This window comes from Bombina bombina, chromosome 11 (assembly GCF_027579735.1).
Source record: "Bombina bombina isolate aBomBom1 chromosome 11, aBomBom1.pri, whole genome shotgun sequence".
Classification (NCBI taxonomy): domain Eukaryota; kingdom Metazoa; phylum Chordata; class Amphibia; order Anura; family Bombinatoridae; genus Bombina; species Bombina bombina.
In genome coordinates, this window is record NC_069509.1 from 42,921,840 (window position 1) to 42,943,081 (window position 21,242).

The 21,242-nt window shown below is 36.9% G+C and overlaps 1 protein-coding gene across 1 annotated transcript in view; it reads left to right on the forward strand.

The window, feature by feature from the left end:
* The first annotated feature begins 3,840 nt into the window (after positions 1-3,840).
* Positions 3,841-21,242, forward strand: part of LOC128641642 (uncharacterized) — a 108,607-nt gene continuing 91,205 nt past the window's right edge. Inside the window, exon 1 of the mRNA XM_053694178.1 lies at positions 3,841-3,907. Within this exon, the coding sequence (XP_053550153.1) occupies positions 3,841-3,907 (67 nt within the window). The remainder of the gene's footprint in view (positions 3,908-21,242) is intronic.

Sequence of the window (21,242 nt, forward strand, 5' to 3'; positions counted from 1 at the left end):
TGTGTTCCCGAATTTGAAAACTCTTGTCATTAGCAGAAGATACAAAGCTTGTCCCAAAAGAAGCATGAGAACAAGATTTGCACCTCCTGCTCCCACATTTGAAAAACCCTGGCTTAATTGAAAGCCAATTCTGTGTATGTGGTACTCGTGGCAACATGGAGGGAGAGAGAAGATTCCCTAGAGTTGGTGATTTGCGTGACACAAAGCAAGTGCCATCTCTTACAATGCTTTTAAGGCTCTCATCGGTATCTAAAATTGGTAAAACTCTCCTTACTATATCACAGATTTGCCCAAATTCAACACTATACGTAGTGATGAACTTGAGTTTATTGAATCCACTCATTTTGGTAGATTTTTCTGATTGAAAAAAAGTTTTCCTATCAAACTGATCTACTTCCTGTTTGGTCCGTTCAAGAAGGTCCTTAGAATAACCTCTCTCAATAAGTCTGGCTGTTAGTTCTGCAGAAAATTTTGAATAAGTCTGTTGATTGCTACAGTTACGTTTGACCCTGATGTATTGGGACTTGGGTATGTCATCTACCTTTTGACATGCAAGGGTTGTTCAAGGCAATACGTAGGTCAAACTACACGAGCCTTGAAAGATCGCTTTCTTGAACATTTACGCTCTATAGAGGACCCTGAGTCCACTACCCCAATATCTTTGCATTTCAAAAAATGTCATAACTCTGACATTTCCCTCTTGACATTCCAGGGTATCCAATGTATCCCGAGACACCCCAGAGGGGGTAATAGAGGGATAACCCTCAGTAAAAGAGAGGTTTTTTGGATTTTTCATTTGGATACTCGAATGCCAATTGGTCTTAACTCAGAGTGGGATGTTAAGCTGTATGTGGATCAATAGCAAGCCTGATTTGAATCTTTATTTATGATTATTTTTTCAAAACTGTTTTCAACTTTTCAAATTTAATTGTTCATTGCTGTACCTTTAAATTTTTCATCACATTCTGCATTTAATGAAATGTGTCTTTAATTGTTGTTTTTTACAAATAATTATACACATGCTAATACTGCACCGTCCCAAACTTTTTCAGTATATTATGGATATCAAATAATATATATATACATGAAGTCATTTTTTGACTATTTTTATTTTAGGGACTGTAGCATACTGAGCGTGTTATTTCTAAAAATCCCCCTAATTTGCACCCAATTTTTCCTATATGTGCAGTTTCCCCATATTTACCCAGTTGCTTACACATAATTGGTTAGGCAATTACCTAGGAGGAGTTTACCTGTGCATATAAACCTTGGAATTATGGGTGCACATTAATGGTCACTGAGGAGCTAAGGAGCTAATGCTGATAATGTGCTTAATGCACTAGGAAATGCGTCTGACCTTTTTGTTTTTCCCTAACCTGACCTGAGCTGCCAGCCATATTATTTTTGATGCCTATACATTTGTAATGTGACTCGTTACAAATAAAAGAGTTGGATCAAATATCATTTCTCTACGTTTTTCTTTACCTACCTGGGTGCGCTGACTACTAACATTGTTGTATACCAGTGTGACATGCGGCAGGGATCTGTACAGGGTGTATACCAATGTGACATGCAGCAGGGATCTGTACAGGGTGTATACCGGTGTGACATGCAGCAGGGATCTGTACAGGGTGTATACCGGTGTGACATGCGGCAGGGATCTGTACAGGGTGTATACCAGTGTGACATGCGGCAGGGATCTGTACAGGGTGTATACCAGTGTGACATGTAGCAGGGATCTGTACAGGGTGTATACCGGTGTGACATGCGGCAGGGATCTGTACAGGGTGTATACCGGTGTGACATGCAGCAGGGATCTGTACAGGGTGTTTACCAGTGTGACATGCAGCAGGGATCTGTACAGGGTGTATACCGGTGTGACATGCAGCAGGGATCTGTACAGGGTGTATACCGGTGTGACATGCAGCAGGGATCTGTACAGGGTGTATACCAGTGTGACATGCGGCAGGGATCTGTACAGGGTATATACCAGTGTGACATGTAGCAGGGATCTGTACAGGGTGTATACCGGTGTGACATGCGGCAGGGATCTGTACAGTGTGTATACTAGTGTGACATGCAGCAGGGATCTGTACAGGGTGTATACCGGTGTGACGTGCAGCAGGGATCTGTACAGGGTGTTTACCAGTGTGACATGCAGCAGGGATCTGTACAGGGTGTATACCAGTGTGACATGCAGCAGGGATCTGTACAGGGTGTATACCGGTGTGACATGCCGCAGGGATCTGTACAGGGTGTTTACCGGTGTGACATGCAGCAGGGATCTGTACAGGGTGTATACCGGTGTGACATGCAGCAGGGATCTGTACAGGGTGTATACCAGTGTGACATGCAGCAGGGATCTGTACAGGGTGTATACCGGTGTGACATGCAGCAGGGATCTGTACAGGGTGTATACCGGTGTGACATGCAGCAGGGATCTGTACAGGGTGTATACCAGTGTGACATGCAGCAGGGATCTGTACAGGGTGTATACCAGTGTGACATGTAGCAGGGATCTGTACAGGGTGTATACCAGCAGGGTGTATACCAGCAATATCATGTGCTGATGTCTTTCTGCTCCCAGATGATGAAAATGGCTGATGAAAACAAAATTTTATTTTATGTAGAGAAATCTGTGCTTAAAAATGATATACTGTATATAATAGGGAGAAGCGACTACATTGTCTCTGTTATCAAGAAATTGATCATTTTAGGCTGTTAGTTACTGGTCAATGTTTTTAAAAATGCTTAGCAGAAACCTGTATGTTTTAATTAATGTTTTATTAAAAAATAAGTATATAATGTAATAAACCAGCAAATTAGATATTTTAAAATTTTATTTTTTAAATGGTAATTTTTCTTTATAATTTTTAATCAAGGTGGGATTTATTGTGCTTTATGGTTTAAAAATAAAATCAAATGAACTGACTCAATTTTGCTATATTCTGGTTTGTTTTTGTTTCATGCAAAACGCAAGTTACAGAAAAAAATAAAATAAAAATAAACTGCAAATCTAATACAGTTTATTCAGCATATTGTTTTCCAAGTTCTCCTAAAAAGTAACTATTACAATGTATCTGTATACAGACGTGTTGTTAGTGCTTTAGTTACAATTACCCTTATATATCTATGATTGCTGCAGAATAATAGGATTTTTGTTAAAATAGATAAAAGGGATACTAAGCAATACATTAATGCTAGCTATAATAATGTATTAAAAGCACAGCACACACTCAAGCACAGGCCTCAGAAGATGGCCGGTGTAACCTGTATATTGAAAATAGCCTATTACTTTGGTCGGCCTCCTTTTTTCTAATATAAGGAACATAAGGGGAGATTTATTAAAACTTACCGAATCTTGGTATATGCCCTGAATTATTCTCTCTATATTTTTTAAAAGGATAATATTGGTAAACGGCTATTAAATACTCCTCACAATTGTAGCCTTTTTAGGGTTAATCTGAGGAAACTGGTTGAACTTAATATTATATAATCTCTTATTACCCAAGGGTCTGTTGGTAACCAAGGACCATAAACCAAAGCGAAAGTGATATAACATCTTCCTGTACTTTTTCTGTAGCAGAAAGTAGGTGATTTAGGCATGATCATTTAAACTCACTAAGTTTACATCACACTAGTCCACATTTTATTTCACTGTTTTTTTTTTCTCCCCCCTTCCAAGATTCACTCATATTTCACCATGGGGGTTTTCTCCCCTTAAGCACACTATGTACTGTCTCTAGCTTATATCCTTTCGGCTAGTTTTCTGTCTTCCATCACAATCACGAGGAATATATGGAAAGATTCCTCATCCCACACATCACATTTTCACAGATCATGCCGCCCAAAATTAAAGACAGGAAGCTACGCACATCGGATGCAATGATGGAAAATACTAGCAAAGGTATAAATGTGAAAGCAGACCTACAACCATTAATCACTCAGCTGAGTGACATTTTTTTGGCCCAATTTGAATTCCCTTAAAAATCAATTGTCTGGCCTATCATCAGAACTTAAAGTATTTGCCAATAGACTCACAGAAGTAGAAGATAGAGTATCTACAGTAGAAGACACATGTAATAATTATTCGCAAAGAATATCAGATTTGGAAAAGAAGAATATGATTTTGACTGCCAGGATAGATGACTTAGAAGACCGCTCTCGGCGGAATAATCTAAAAATAATAGGCTTACCGGAGTCAGATCAATATAAGAATCTTTTACAGTTTGCATCAATAACTCTCCCTCAGGCCCTAGGTATAGAATATGTGCAGGTGCCAATACTGGTAGAAAGAGCGCACAGATTGGGACCACCTAGACGTAGAGGCAATGGGAAAAATGCCCAGAGACCAATTTTGATAAAGTTTTTGAACTTCCAAGACAAAACAAATATTCTTAGAGCATATAGAAAAGCTGGAGATTTTCATATTGGAGAAAATAAAATCTTACTATTTCAAGATTACTCAGCAGATACAGCTTTTAGGAGAAAAGAAATGGCACCCTTCTGTTCTAGGCTGATACAAGAGGGCTTTTTAGCCAAACTACTGTATCCTGCTAAAATTGTCATAGAAGAGAAGGAGGGCATAGCTAGACTAGACAATTTAGAAGAAGCTAAAGCTTATTTAAAAAAATACAAGATATCACTCACATGAAAAATTACGGAATTTATAGTAGGTAATCTACTCTGAGAATGACTATGCTAATATATCTGTTAGAAAGGGGAAACTTGTTTAATGCACTTAGGATATATAGGCTGTCTATTAAGCTGAGATACATGTTAAAAGATCTAGTAGATCTTGTTTTGCTTCAGCTGGAAATTTTTTGTTGTTTTGTTGTTATTTTTAATTGCTTGTATGGTTATGGGGGCGCTTTTTTTTTTCCCTTCCCCAATAGACAACAAATGCATTATAAATGAAAGGGAATATTAGATGTCTATCGTGGAATGTGGGGGGTATCACCTCTCCAATTAAAAGGAAAATAATAATTAATCAATTGGGTAAACATAATCCTGATATAGACCTACTACAAGAAACACACTTTAAAGCGGAGGAAATTGTTAAACTTAAAAGTAAGTGGGTTGGGGAGGTAATAGCCACCCCATGCTCTAGAAGGAAAAAAGGAGTTGCCATCTTGATAAATGGCTAGATGGGCAGTTTTGGAGATACAGGTGAACAGCCTCAGACTGGTGATCTGTAATGTTTATGGTCCCAACAATACGGAGCCTAGTTTTTGGAACAACCTAGTTTTTATGCTAACCAAATTCCTTGGACAAAATATAATTTTAGCGGGTGATTTCAATGTAATACCTATAGAAATGCTAGATAAATTCTCGCCCAAAATTTCACCCTTCTCCAAGCAGAAAGCAAAAATCTTTAAACAAGTTTGCAAAAACTTAAAGCTCCATGATATTTGGCGTCTGCAGTACCCTGATACGAGGTCCTTCACCTGTGACTCTAAAAGCCACGGCTCCTTCTCACGGATAGATTTCTTTTTGATATCGAGCTCACTAATTAAATTAGAAGTTAAGGCAGAGATATTTGATATTCTGATATCAGATCATACAATTGTCTCCCTAGATCTTCAGTTACAATCAACCCAGAGTAGTGAAAGGAATAACTTTTTCTTCCAAAAATTTCTAGTAGATAATTTAGAATTTGGTAATTGGTTAAAATATAAGTGGAGAGAATAGGAAACTCTAAATATAGCATACCGTGGGAAAATAGAAATATTCTGGGAAGCCGCGAAGGCCTATCTTAGAGGACATATTAAAGCCTATATGTCTTTAAAAAAAAAGGAAGTTACAAGAAAGGGAAATCCAGGTATCTAAACAAGTTCACAATGCATATGTAAATATATCAATAACCCCTCTAAACATTCTAGAGATAAATATAGAATAGCTAAAGCAGAAAGGGATATTTTCATTAAAAAAAGGTCTCATGGGAAGAACTTAAATTAAGCACTAAATATAAAGGCCAATTCGGGAAGTCGGCTACATTTTTATCCAGGTTAGATAAAGCCAGGACAAAATCCAACATAATAGAATCAATTAATGACGGGCCAAATAGAGTCACAGACCAGACTAAAATCAAAAAAGTTTTTTTAGAATTTTATCAAAATCTATATTCAGCAAAAGAAATAAATATTGAGAATAAGAATAATTTCTGGCATAAGATAATATTACCTAAGATTGCGCAGGAGTCAGTTAGCGCTCTTAATAGACCTATAACAAAAGAGGAAGTATTGGAAGCCATAAACAATGCTAAGTCTAATAAATCGCAAGGTCCGGATCAGATACCTGCTGAAATGTACAAAATACTTAGAACAGAGATAGTAGATAGTTTAGTTTTATTGTACAACCGATATTATATCGATGGTCTAAATATGTCTAAATATTTTTCCGAGTCCATCATTTCATTGATTTTGAAAAAAGGGAAAAACCCATTAGATCCTAAGTCATATAGACCTATTTCATTACTCAATGTCGATTATAAGTTATTAACACATATTGTTGCGAACCGACTGAAATCTTGTCTGGACCCCATTATTCATGCTGATCAAACAGGCTTTATGTATCAAAGATCTTCCATCAAAAATAGTCGGAAAGTAGCCTTAGTACTAGAACATTTTTGGAACAAAACTGTGGATAGGAAAACAGACAACCAGGATTTTGCATTAATTACAATTGATGCCGAAAAGGCATTTGATTCTGTGGTCTGGGACCATCTGTTCTCTGCGTTAATTTTTTTTGTTTTTTCAGGACATTTTCCACAATTTATTAAAATTCTATATGACCACCCACGATCTAGTATTTTAGTCAATGGTAGTCATACTGCAAATCTAACTCTATACAGGGGAACGAGACAGGGATGCCCACTCTCCCTGCTACTGTTTAATCTGGTGATAGAACCCCTGGCTATTATATTATGGCAAGAGCTACTCGGTATTAGGTTAGGGCAAGAAAAATTAGTTTTATCTTTATATGCAGATGATCTGCTACTATTTGTAAGAAATACAAAGAGAAATATACCACAGGCATTAAATATTATTGATAAGTTTGGTTCTATCTCAGGGTACAAAATTAATGCTAGCAAGTCCGAAATTCTCTGGTTACGCAAGACCAAAAAAAGTATCCAAGAACATCCATTTCAAGAGTCCGCTAGTATTAACTACCTAGGGTTAAATTTTCATGCCGACCCAAACCACTGGTACAAATTAAATTTCTTTATCTTTTTTAAAAAAGCCTCTGAGAAATTACAACGATGGATGGTCTTTCCCATTTCCCTTTCTGCCAAGGTGATGATTATAAAAACTATATTGTTCCCTCAATTAATGTACATAATGCAAAACCTACCACTATTTATTAAGAGTCAAGATATAAAAAGATTCAATAGAGAGTGTAGTAACTTCTTATGGAATAATAAGAGACATATGCTATCTATAACAAAATTAGTACTTAGGCCCGAAGAAGGTGGTCTATCTCTCCCTGACATTAAAAAGTACAATATAGCTATACTCGCTCGCTTCGCATTTGATTGGCTAACAGAAGCCAACCACCTTACACATTGTGGTATAGAAGAACAATTGTGCGCACCATACATATTGAAAGCCCTGTTACACTGCCCAATAGCACAGTTGCCATACGATATTAAAAAGATGATACTAATACGGAACACTATAGAAGCATGGCAAAAATTAAATAAACTACTTGAACTTAAGTCTGAGATATCCCCACATCTTCCAATACGAGGTAATCCAAAATTTATTCCTGGTTTATCCCATGAAGTTTATAATGTTTTGGGCGCAAAAAGGTCTAATATATGTCTATCAATGCCTAAATAACCACCTTCAGATGAGAACTTTTGAAGACATTGTTAAAGAATTTTCTCTTTCAAACAAAAATTTTTTTGCTTATCTCCAGATTAGACATTTTATAGCAGAAAGTAAAACATCAGATCTTGAAAGTGAAGGATGGGGGCAAATTGAAAAATATCTAATGACTTATAAAACAGGCAAACATAGTATTGCCCTATTATATTAAATTATGTTAGCTAAGCAAGGCCAGTTAATAGTTAATAGTCTCTGTGAGAAATGGAATACCTCCTACCCGGATATCTCTTTAGACACATTGAATGTAAGTTTTAAATGGTTTAAGAGCGCTACTATTTCTATATCCTGGAAAGAATCCCATATAAAGCTACTTAATAATGCTTATCTTACACCAATGAAAATGTCTAAATGGAATACGAATTCCTTCAATACATGCCCTAGATGCAATAACTCTATGGCAAATATAATACATTGTTTCTGGGATTGTCCCAAAATTATGCAGTTCTGGACCAAAGTAGAATTTTGGCTTAACAATGGTCTAGATAATAGGATAAAAATTAATTCTAAGCACATATTCTTTCTCTTTACCTCAGAAACTAACAGAGACAATGTTAATCTTATTAACATGGCGATCATGTTGGGCCGCAATTTAATATTAAAAAATTGGAAAAGCAAAAAGACTCCCTCATTCTCATGTTTCATAAATTCAATATACTCCCAAATAATCTTTGAACAAATGAGTATCTCTGCTTTACAAAAGAAAAAGATTAAACCTTTTTTTTAAATGGCTAAGAGTTATATTATCTTACCCACGAGATATTCAATTTTCCCTTGTCAATAATTTTCGAAGATCAGATTATTTTGAAACCCTGATCTTATCTGGGGTTTTTCCTACCGAATGGTATTGAATGTGGCTGAAGCATCAGGGGGGAAGGGAAGAGCACGTAGGAAAGGCGGGGGGTTGGCGAGAGATAAGAGAGAGAAATAGGGCTTGGTTGTGTTCTCCCCCATTTTTTTTTCCTTTCCTTTTTTTTTTTTTTTTTTTTTGAATTGGTCCCCCCCTATCTTTTGTAATTGAGGATTAAGGTAGAGGGATCTATAGGTTTGGAAGAGATAATTTGGGTACCAGATTATATTATGTTTGAATTCTATTGTTTGAATAAGAGGGAATTATATCTGTAATTATTTCTATAAGATTTCAATACGTTTTCTCTGTTTCTAAGCTCTACCCATTTTTTTTTTCTTTTTTTTTCTTTATGTCCTGTGAATGAATGGATACCCTTTTTCTCTCATAATTGAGGGTTAAGGTAAAGGGATTTATAGCTTTGGAAAATACAACTTGGGTACTAAACTTTATTATGTTTGAATCATATTGTTAGAATAAGAGGGGATCATACCCATAATTATTTCTATATGATTGCAATACGATGTTTTCTCTGTTCATAAATTGTACCCATTTTTGTTTCAATAAAATTATTTAAAAAAAATAAATAAAAAAAAACACATATGAGAATAATATGCAGATTTCTTTAACATTTATATTAGTTGTTAAATGTTAAAGAAGTTATTTTAGTTTCTATAAAGTAATTGGCTATCATGTTGTAATGTAGTTTTACCTACTATATAGGTTTAAATGCATGTTCTTATATAATTTATTTCTGCTGGGGCCATTTAGTTATAAACTGATAAAGTAACAACCACAAAGTGTTTTGTATCCTTTTATTTATTCCTTTTATTTGTTTAATGTGTTCCCAATGACATAACAGCTGCATAATATGATATATTGAAATTTGCTCCTTTAGGTTTATTCTTGCAACTAAAATAACATTTTTTTTCTCATTTACCGCCCATTATGACCTTTGTGTATAAAAAGAGAAATATAAGATAAACAAGTCTGTTCTTCTCACAGGCTCATCCAATTTAAATTTACATGGTCTTAAGAACAATGAGTTGTGGTTTCATTCGGCAAAAGCAGTCATTTAACACTCTCCATCTGGTATAATGCAAAACAAATTTGACACTACAGGGCCCTTTTAGTCTCAAAAATACTCCTGCTTAGACTGACTGATTTTTTTTTTTTGTAGGAGACATTTTTGCCTAAATGGGACTTAATCATAATTCACATTTAATATTTTAATAGTAAACATCACTGCTTTAGTTATCTCTTTTACTGTGCATGTCTTGTGAAGCATACTTATATATGCTGTGTGCACTTGCATTCATAGCTTGCTGATCCTCAGTGTGCATGTCGGTAATCATATGAGCTAACACCAGCTGTTTTATTAGTTGCAAATTGTAACTGCAAGTGCATGAGGTATACATAAATATGCTCCACAAGTGATCACTAAGACAGTGATAGTTTTACTAAGCATTTTACTTATAGGGACATGTTATCCTAAAAGTTGAAACACTTAAAAGTGATGCAGCATATCTGTAAAAAACTGACCAGAAAATATCACCAGAACATCAGAATTGTCTTATCAGCCATATCTTACTGTAAAGGGATTTTAAGCAGCCAATCAGGATGCTTGTCCTGAGACTAGCAAGGGAGTTTGCATCTTTCTCTCCTCAGTTTGAGGAAGTTATAACACAAATATTGTGAAATCTCACAAGATCACAGTAAAGCAAAGTGTGAACTCGATACTGATGATGCAGATTGGCTGCTTGTGGTTTGGTTTTTGTTTCTACCATGCAGATTACAATAAAGAATAACTGATCACAGAGCGCTTACTCGGGTGAGCTGAACACATTTTGAGGGAAAAATATCTTTCTTTTAGAAATAGAAATGTGCATGTGATACTTTGTAGTCAGCTTTTAACAGTTATTCTGCATTGCTTTCAAGTGATTTATCATATGGGAATTATGTCCCTTACACTATTGTTCATTTCACTATTGAGTTGAATGTGGGACATAAAACATAACATTTTTTGTTCCTGAATAATACAGATCCTACAATTTTAAACAACTTTCCAATTTTCTTCTATTATTACATTTTCTTTTTTTTTCTTTTGTTATCCTTTGTTGAAGGTGCAGTGATACACTACTAGGAGCTAGCTGAATACATTGTGTGAGCCAATACAAGAGGCATATATGTGCTGCCACCAATCAGCAGCTAGCTCCCAGTAGTGAATTACTGCTCCTGAGCCTACTTGGGTATACTTTTTAACAAAAGATAACAAGAGAACAAAGCAAATTAGTTAATAGAAGTACATTGGACAGTTTTGTTTTTAAAATTGCTCACTCGATCTAAATCATGAAATAAAACTGTGTTTTATTCCTCTTTAATTACTGACTTTCTATGAAGTTTCCATTTGGAATATTGTTGTTACTTTTGTTTTAGTGTTATAAATATTTTATTGCACAAACTAATAGCAATCTGTCCCATAGTCTGTACTTTGACCAGAGCGGCTATAAAACTTTTTTGTTTGTTCCGTTAATGAATGCCAATGGCAGCTTTGTGTTGTTCGTTATCTTTATATTTTAGTTTGTGGATGAGTTTCACATGTGCATGTCTGGTACTGGCAGATCCCATCACAATATAAGAGAGAGTGTGACACACTATTTAAGGTCTTTTCTCCAGATCACACTATGAATCAGTAAAATTCTGCTGTAAAATGAAAAATGAAATTATTCAGATATCTTTCTGCGTTATCTTTTAAGTTCAGAAATCTGTAACATGCTTCTGTCACAAAAATGTTACTAAATTAGTTGAATACATTTCCAAAAAGTAGATTATACCCAGATTATAAAGATAGTATTGCTATGCTTTCTAAAATGGTAACATTTGAAAATGCATAATAGATTATTTTGATCAAAAATACATGAATTAAAAATACATTATCTATTTAACCCCTTTGCTACCAGGAATTAAAAAAAAAAAAAAACTTGCCTTAAATACCGAATATTTTTTTGAATTTTTGCTATTAGTCCATTTAAACAGAAATAGAGACTTGCTTTTTTTAATATATATATATATATTTTTTGACAACCTATGGTACCATGCCACCAAATGCGAACCTATAAAAAAATAGTTAACTTTTTCACAAACTTTGGGTTTGTCACTGAAATTATTTACATACCGCTTGTACAATCATAAGAGATTATATATACATATAGGGCACAGGCTTCAGCGCAAGTGCTGAATAGTGATGTCCCAAACTGTTCGCCCGCGAACGGTTCACAGCGAACATAGGTTGTTCGCGTTCGCGTTTGTGGGCGAACACATGGCGATGTTCGATCCGCCCCTATGTGTCATCATTGTGGAAACTTTGACCCTTTATGTCACAGCCGCCTGACACATTAGAGCCAATCAACATCAGACACTCCCTCACAGACACTCCCAGCTACTAGGAATCTGCCATTTTAGACTCATAACGACCTTGCTTTTTTAATGAGAGGACGTGTTGTGTTTTTGCTCCTGACATTAATAGGAAAAACATAGCTAGGCTAGTGTATTTACAGTCCAGAAGGACTCCACTCATCTCTGCGGCAAGCACAGCATCCCAAAAAGCCCTTTTTAGGGCTATATTTCGTGCCGTTTTTTTTGTTTGTTTGTTTGTTTTTTATTAGCATTTGCCTGGCTTTCAGCTGTGTGTTTAAGGCTCACAGCATATGCTGTGACTACTGCCACCACTGATATCTCCCTAACAACATTAGTTTAAATTTAACTAACCCAAAAATATAATTATTTTTCTAGTGTAATTTTTTTTCATTTTCTATCAGGCCAGTGTCACACAGCATATACTCTGGTTCATTGCTCTGTGCCAGCCAGCAGCCACCAGTGTTAATATCCGATTATAACATTATTTTTATTTAAAAAAAAAACACAAAAAAATATTTTTCTAGTGTAATCTAATTACATTTACTATCATGCCTGTGTCTGTCAGGCTCACTCAGCATTAATATACCTCTTTTTTTTTCTTTTGGTTAATTGGTCTGTGCCAGGCAGCCACCCAGCACTCATATCTATTTTTCTTTAACCTTAATTTTAATATATAAAAAAAAAAGTTTAAATTTGTTTGCTAGTGTAATCAAATCTAATTTTCTATCCGGCCTGTGTGTTTTGCTGACATAGAGAGCCTACTGTGTTTACTTGCTGCCCTCCCTAGTCTATGAGCCACGACTCATATGTGTTTAACCTTTTTTTAATTTCCCCCCCAAAAAAATTATTTCAATCATTTTTCTAGTGTAATCTAATAGTATTTTCTATCAGGCGTGTGTGCATCCGACATACATAGCCTACTGTTTTTAATAGCTGCCCTTCCAAGGCTATCAGCCACGACTCATATGTATGTGCTTAACCTTTTTCTTAAAATTTCCAAAAAAAAGTCTTTAAATCATTATGCTAGTGTAATCTAATTGTATTTTCTATCGGGCCTGTGTCTAACTGTCTATCTGACTTACACAGCATACTGTTGTTATAATTGCTGCCCTACGTAGCAGCCAGCCAGTGCGACCACTCATAGAGTCATATGTGCATTGCACTTCTTAACATAATTTTAATATTAAAATCTAAAATTTTAAAATATTTTGCTAGTGTAATGTAACTTAATTTTCTATCAGTCCTGTGTTTTTGTCACTTACACTGCATACTGTGTTAAATTACTGCCCTACCTACCATCCACGACTCATATCTGCCAGCCTGTCTGCCATGCCCAAGTAGCCAATTAGTGGCACCAATCACAATTCTTGTAACAGTAATAAAAAAAAAAAAAAACATAATTTTTTGGACTGCAAATATTCAGTCTCCTAGGGCCATTGAATTTCATTTACCTCCTGCCTGCCACTGCCAGCCTTTTGTGCCAGGCCGTCTAGCCAACTATTTACACCAATCATAATTGTTGTCACAGTCAGACAGTATAGTTATTAATTTAAATAAAAAATTTTTTTAGTGTTGATCTTAACCCTCAGTTTGCTCGTGCCTTTGAATTGCACTTTTCTACAGCCTTCCAAGCCTGTGTGCCAGGCCTACTTAAAAAATATTTACACCAATCATATTTGTTGTGACAGTATTCTAATAATTAAAAATTAAAATTTTTGGTAATAGTTGCTGTGATTTGAATCGTCAGTTTGCTGGTGCCATTGAAACGCACTTTCCTCCTGCCTTGCAGCCTGCTGTGAGCCAGGCCCCCACCTAGCCAATTGTTGTCAGCAATCATATTTCTGTTAACAGTATTGCAAAAATTGTCAATCATCACTGTTTAGACTGTCAGTAATCAGTCTCCTAGTGTCCTTGAATTGCATCTCCCTCCTGCCTGCCATCCTTTTGTGCCAGGCCGTCTTGCCAACTATTTACACCAATCCTAATTTTTTGTCACAGTATAGTTACTAATTAAAATTAAAAAACATCTTTATTGTTGATGATCTTAACATATCATGTAGACCACCACCACCGAGAGTCCTGGAAGCAGTGACGTGCATTGACGTCAGAGGCTGGAGAGGCAGTGGCTAGGATACGCCTTCATTCTTTAGATATCCTTTGTTGAAGAAATAGCAATGCATATGAGTGAGCCAATCACATGAGGTATCTATGTGCAGCCACCAATCAACAGCTACTGAGCATATTTAGATATGATTTTCAACAAAGAATATCAAAAGAATGAAGAAAATTAGATATTAGATGTAAATTGGAAAGTTATTTAAAATTGCATGCTCTTTCTAAATCATGAAAGAAAACATATGGGTTTCATGTCCCTTTAAATGGTGTCTTGGAAAACTGGTCAACTTATTAAACATCTGATTTTAGTCTAAAGGATTGTAACAGAAACTCTTGCCAGATAACAAAATGCTTGCTCTGATTATGAGATCTATAAATCCATGCCCATTAAAATATGTTTAAAACATACTTTTTACTTTAATGCTGCAAATTATGCTTGTAGATTCTTTCATTATTCAGTAAATATAAAAATGTCTTGATCCAGTGGCGGCTGGTGAAATTTAAAGATGGTGGGGCACTTGACCCCACCCCTTTAAATAAAGCCACACCATCAGATGGCACTACCAATTCATTAAGTAAATAAATAAAAGGTAGATAGAAACACAGAAAAGCACTCGGGGGGAGAGGGAGAGAGAGACGGGGGAAAGACACACAGAGGGTTAGAGAGAAAGAGAGAGAGACACAATCACACACAGAGGGTTAGAGAGAGAGAGAAAGAGAGAGAGACACAATCACACACAAAGGGTTAGAGAGAGAGAGAGAGAGAGAGAGAGAGAGAGAGAGACACAATCACACACAGAGGGTTAGAGAGAGAGAGAAAGAGACACAATCATATACAGAGGGTTAGAAAGAGAGAGAGACACAATCACACACAGAGGGTTAGAGAGAGAGAAAGAGAGAGAGACACAATCACACACAGAGGGTTAGAGAAAGAGAGACACAATCACACACAGAGGGTTAGAGAGAGAGAGAAAGAGAGACACAATCACACACAGAGGGTTAGAGAGAGAGAAAGAGAGAGAGACACCATCATATACAGAGGGTGAGAGAGAGAGAGAGAGAGAGAGAGAGATAATCACACACAAAGGGTTAGAGAGAGAGAAAGAGAGAGGGAGACACAATCACACACAGAGGGTTAGAGAGAGAGACACACACTCACACACAGAGGGTTAGAGAGAGAGAGAAAGAAAGAGAGAGACACAATCACACACAGAGAGTTAGAGAAAGAGAGACACAATCACACACAGAGGGTTAGAGAGACACATAAGGGATGAGAGAGTCAGAGGAAGAGAGACAGAGAGAGAAAGAGACCATGGGGGGGAGAACAGCACATAAGGAGAGAGATGGATAGATATAGAGAGAGAGAGACACACACACAGTCACAAATAAATATCTGAAACAGAACAGCACATATGAATGGGAGCATTAATAAATTATTATTTGTTGTCTACATCAGGGTTGTCCAACATACACCTAAGGAATCACTGGATTACATGAAATACTTTAGCTACAGGAGCCATGGAGAATATTTGCTATAATCATTCTAAATTGCTTGGTTTCATTTTACATTACCATGCTGTTGGTCTAGCTTACTCTGGTCAAATAACAACTCATCCATACAAACAGCAGTGCTACAGAGAGTTCAGAAAGTGAGATATGAATTAGTGTGCAGTACAGAGGCAAGCTGCTGGGTGTAAAGTTTGAGTAAACAAAATACAAAAACGATCCTTAAACTGCTGTAAAAGAGTAAAAAAAACAAAAAAACACTAGACCACATTCATTAAATTATAATTTTCACTAACAGAATCCCTTTCAGTAAAATCTAAGGTTGCAGAACATACTTTAATAAAATGTGTCTAAAACATTGCTCTCTCTGCATCTCTTCCTGCCCTGTAGTCTGTAAGGAAGTGACAGTGGAACATTCCACTGCACTTGGAGGGGAAGAACAGAACTTTCTTTTTTTATTGAATAAAAGCTTACAGCTTTACAGGACAGCAACAAAATAAATTAAAGTATTTTTTTCCGTTTTTGTTTTGTTTTATATAATTAAATATCCAGCCCCAACCCTAAGTTTCACTTACTAATGCCTCTCACTGGATTGGTTCAGCCCAAATAGGACTGCCTCAAATAAGCAGTTATGGGCCATGCAATGATCTTAACCACTTTCATCCAGTAGGTGGCGCAGCATGTTGTGTAATGGTGGGCAGACCTGCTTGTGCCTCTCCATTGCACAAGATGTAGCTGTGAAAAAAAAATGCTGGGGGAAAAAAATTGCAATTTAAAAAAAAAAAAAAAAAAAAAAAAGCCAATAAAAAATATATATTTTTGCCCATATGAGAGGTGAAGCACTGCCTCACCTGCCTCTAGTGACTGCACATCACTGCCTGGAAGTAACAGGGATGATGAGATGAAAGTGCTAAGAATAGTACTACTTGAAACAACAGAGTTAGCCATGGGTGTTAATCCAAGACCGCTTGGATTTATTTTTGTATTGGGTGCAGCTAATCATGCAGGCCATATAGAGCTGACAACATTCGGTGTTGTATCAGCTATAAAAATAATAAGAACTGTACTATCAAAATACAGACAATGAAGGGCCTATGAAGACTGAGCAAAGGTTGGATTGTAGTATTTTGTTCGGCTAATCATGATGGCCATATAGACCGTCCGTAACAGGGATGAAAGTGCTAAGAATAGTACTAATTGAAACAACAGAGTTAGCCATGGGTGTTAGTCTAAGACCACTCGGCTTTTTTTTGGGTTTGGGTGCAGCTAATCATGAAGGACAGATAGACCTGCCACCATTTGGTGTTGTAACAGGTATGAAAATGCAAAGAACAGTACTACATAACACAACCTACTTACCATGGGTCCCAGAACATATGTTTGGTTGTTATATTTTGTAAGGGTAATCATGCAGGCCATATAGACCTCCACCGATAGGGTGAGTATGAGTAACAGCTATTAAAATGCGAAGGACATTACTAATTAACACAACATAGTTACCATGGGTCGCAGACCAAGAGCAGATGTCTTATTATTATATTTTGTATGGGTAATCATCCAGGCCGTATAGACCTCACCAAATAGGGGGAGTTACAGAGATTAAAGTGCTAAGAATGGTAGTACTTAAAACACAACCTCGTTAAAATAGGTAGCAGACCACATGTCTTATTATTATAATTTTTCAGGGTAATCTGGCAGGCCATATAGAACTCCCACGATAGGGGGGGGGACAGGGATTAAAGTGCTAAGAAAAGTACTAATTGACACAAGCTAGTTGGGTCCAAGAACGCATGTTTGATTATTAGAATTTATTAGGGTAATTATATATCTAACAAATATATCTATTTCTCTTCTATCGATTCTATCTAACTATCAGTCTATGTATATCTATCTATCCTATCTATCACTATCAATCTATCTTCTGTCCGGGATGTTTTGAGACAGCCACTTTGGGAATGTTAGTTGATTTAGACCCATTATGGCTTAAAAGCAGACTCTGCATCAACTATGTAATTTTCCATGGGAGTTTTGCCAGGGATCCCCCTCCAGCATGCAACAGTCCAGGTGTTAGGACCCTTGAAACAACTTTTCCATCACTATTGTGGCCAGAAAGAGTCCTTGTAGGTTTTAAAGTTCGCCTGCCTATTGAATTCAATGGCGGTTCGCGCGGTTCGCACGGTTCGCACGTTCGCGAACAATACCGGAAGTTCGAGTCCGCGGTTCGCAAACCGAAAATTTTAGGTTCGCGACATCACTAGTGCTGAAACACGCGCCGCACGTAATTTCACCTCGCACATCGGGGTATCCAATAAACCCTGCCAGCAGTTCATTAAGTGCCGTAAATCGGATAAACTAGCTATGTCCAGAAATGAGCATAAATACAAATTTCTGGAGTCGTCAGTAATTTACGGCACTTTAGAAATTGCTGGCGCCTAAGAAAATAAAAAAAAATAACAAATCTCCCATAAGAGTCTAACACGCCTCCCAAAAATAAACCCGACACGTAAAACCCCTATATCTGCCATCAAACCCACATCGGAACTAATAATAAAAGTATTAACCACGAAACCAACAACCCCTCACAACGCAATATGCCTAATTAAACTATTAACCCATAATCTGCCATTAACCCACATTGCGATCTACCTAGTAAAAGTATTAACCCCTAATCTGCCATTAACCCACATTGCAAAGTACCTATTAAAACTATTAACCCCTAATCCACTATTAACCCATATCGCAACAAACCTTATAAATCTATTACCCCTAATCTACCATCCCCACACAACGCAATAATCCTAATAAAACTATTAACCTCTAAACTACCATCCCACACAAACGCAATAAACTTAATTAACCTATTAACCCCTAATCTGCCATCCCCACACAACGCAATAATCCTAATAAAACTATTAACCCCTAAACTGCCACAACCACACAACGCAAATAACTAATTAAATTACTAAGCCCCCTAACCTATCACCCCCTAACCTAACACCCCCTAAATTAACCCCATTACCTAAATTAAAAAATAGTAAGTTACAAACAATTAAAATAAAAACTAACATTCGTTAAAATTAAAAAACAAAAAAATAAGATTAAATTCATATAAGATTACAAAAAATAAAAAATTCTAACATTACAGAAAATAATGAACAAAATTATCCAAAAAAAAATTAAACCTAATCCCTATGAAAATAAAAAAGCCCTCAAAATAAAAACACCCCCTAATCTAATGCTTAACTACCAATAGCCCTCAAAAAGGGCTTTTTGTAGGGCATTGCTCTAAATTAAACAGCTCTTTTGCAGTTAAAAATAATTCTAAGCTTCCTCTAACAGTAAAACCCACCACCCACCAAACCCCCCAAAATAAATAAACCTAACACTAAAAAACCTAAACTACCCATTGCCCCTAAAGGGGCATTCATATAGGCATTGCCCTTAAAGAGGCATTAAGCACTTTTACTGCCCTTAAAAGGGCATTCAGCTCTTTTAAAAGTGCCCATAACCTTAATCTAAAAAAAACAAACCCCCAAAAAATAAAAAAAGCCTAAATCTAGCCCCCAGGTAGGTACTCACAGTTCCTGAAGTCTGGCGGAGAAGGTCCTGTTCCAGGCGGTGAAGTCTTCTTACAAGTGACGACATCTTATTCCAAGCGGCGACCTCTTCTATCTTCTTCCAGGAACAAGTCAGCGTAGAGCAGAGGGCGGGACTGAAGACCGGTGACCGCGGAACTGAAGACCGCGGAGCCATGGAGTGTGGCGATCCTCTTCGTACGATCACCGCCGCACACTGAGGATTAAATTCAAGGTACGCATTTAAATATGGGGTACCTTAAATTTCTATTGGCTGATTTGAGTCTTCAAATTCAAATCAACCAATAGAATGAGAGCTACTGAAATCCTATTGGCTGTTCAAATCAGCCAAAATGATTTCAGTAGTTCTCATCCTATTGGCTGATTGAATTTGAAGAATCAAATCAGCCAATAGGAATTCAAGGTACCCCATATTTAAACATGTACCTTGAATTTAGTCCTCACTGTGCGGCGGTGATCTTACATAGAGGATCTCCACGCTCCATGGCTCCACTGTCGTCTGTCTTCAGTTCCACCGTCGCCAGTCTTCAGTTCTGCGGTCACCCGTGTTCAGTTCCATCCACCGCTCTGTGCCGGCCTGTTCCTGGAAGAAGATAGAAGAGGTTGCCGCTTGGAAGAATACTTCAACGTCTGGAACAGGACCTTCTCCGCCGGACTTCAGGAACAGTGAGTACTTACCTGGGGGTTAGATTTAGTCTTTTTTTTAATTTTGTGTTTTTTTTCAGATTAGGGTTATAGGCACTCTTAAAAGAGCTGAATGCCCTATTAAGGGCAGTAAAAGAGCTGAATGCCCTTTTAAGGGCAATGCCCATACAAATGTCCCTTTAGAAGCAATGGGTAGTTTAGGTTTTTTAGTGTTAGGTTTATTTATTTTGGGGGATTTGTTGGGTGGTGGGTTTTACTGTTAGGGGGGCCTAGAATTTTTTTTAACTGCAAAAGAGCTGTTTAACTTAGGGCAATGCCCTACAAAAAGCCATTTTAATGGCTATTGGTAGTTTAGCATTAGATTAGAGGGTGTTTTTATTTTGCGGGGCTTTTTTATTTTCATAGGGATTAGGTTTAATTTCTTTCCTAAGATATGGTGAGTCCACGGCATCATCAATTACTAGTAAGAATATCACTCCTGGCCAGCAGGAGGAGGCAAAGAGCACCACAACCAAGCTGTTAAGTATCACTCCCCTTCCCACAAAAACCAGTCATTATCTTTGCCTTCGGTGCAAGGAGGAGATGAAAAGTTGGTGTCTGAAGAAGATTTGATTTATTTCACTTCAATCAAGATTTTATTATTTTGCTGCATTTTCCTAACATGTTTGCTGCCCTTGGTATAGAAAGCCAGAGTAGGTTTACTCTGTTCTTTCTTTTTTCTACAGGTCTCTGTGAGGAGTGGCGTCCTCTCATACCATGTAAGCTGTCCTCCTGCCGGACGGCTAGATGCATCTAGCCGCCCGGCAGGAGGACAGCTTACATGGTATGAGAGGACGCCACTCCTCACAGAGACCTGTAGAAAAAAGAAAGAACAGAGTAAACCTACTGCATCTTGCATTTTGTCTTCTAGGCGAGGAGACTTGCACTTCAGAGTTTTAGAACATAACTCTCTGCTTTTTATTATTGGAACTTTAAGAATCCTTAGTAGGATTTAATTCAGGTAGTATGCAGTCACTTTCTATATATGTGACTAGAGACTTGAGTTGAACTCGTTTATGAGTATGAAAAGGTTAACTCATTAATTTGGGCTCATTTTTATTATTGAACATGTTAATGTTCTTTGGTTGTCTTCAATACTTCTGTGGGTCATTTGATATTAAACTGCTCAAAGTGTGTTTACTTTCGTTTTGAACTGGTTTGGAAGCGCACACTTTGCTAAATGGCACAGCT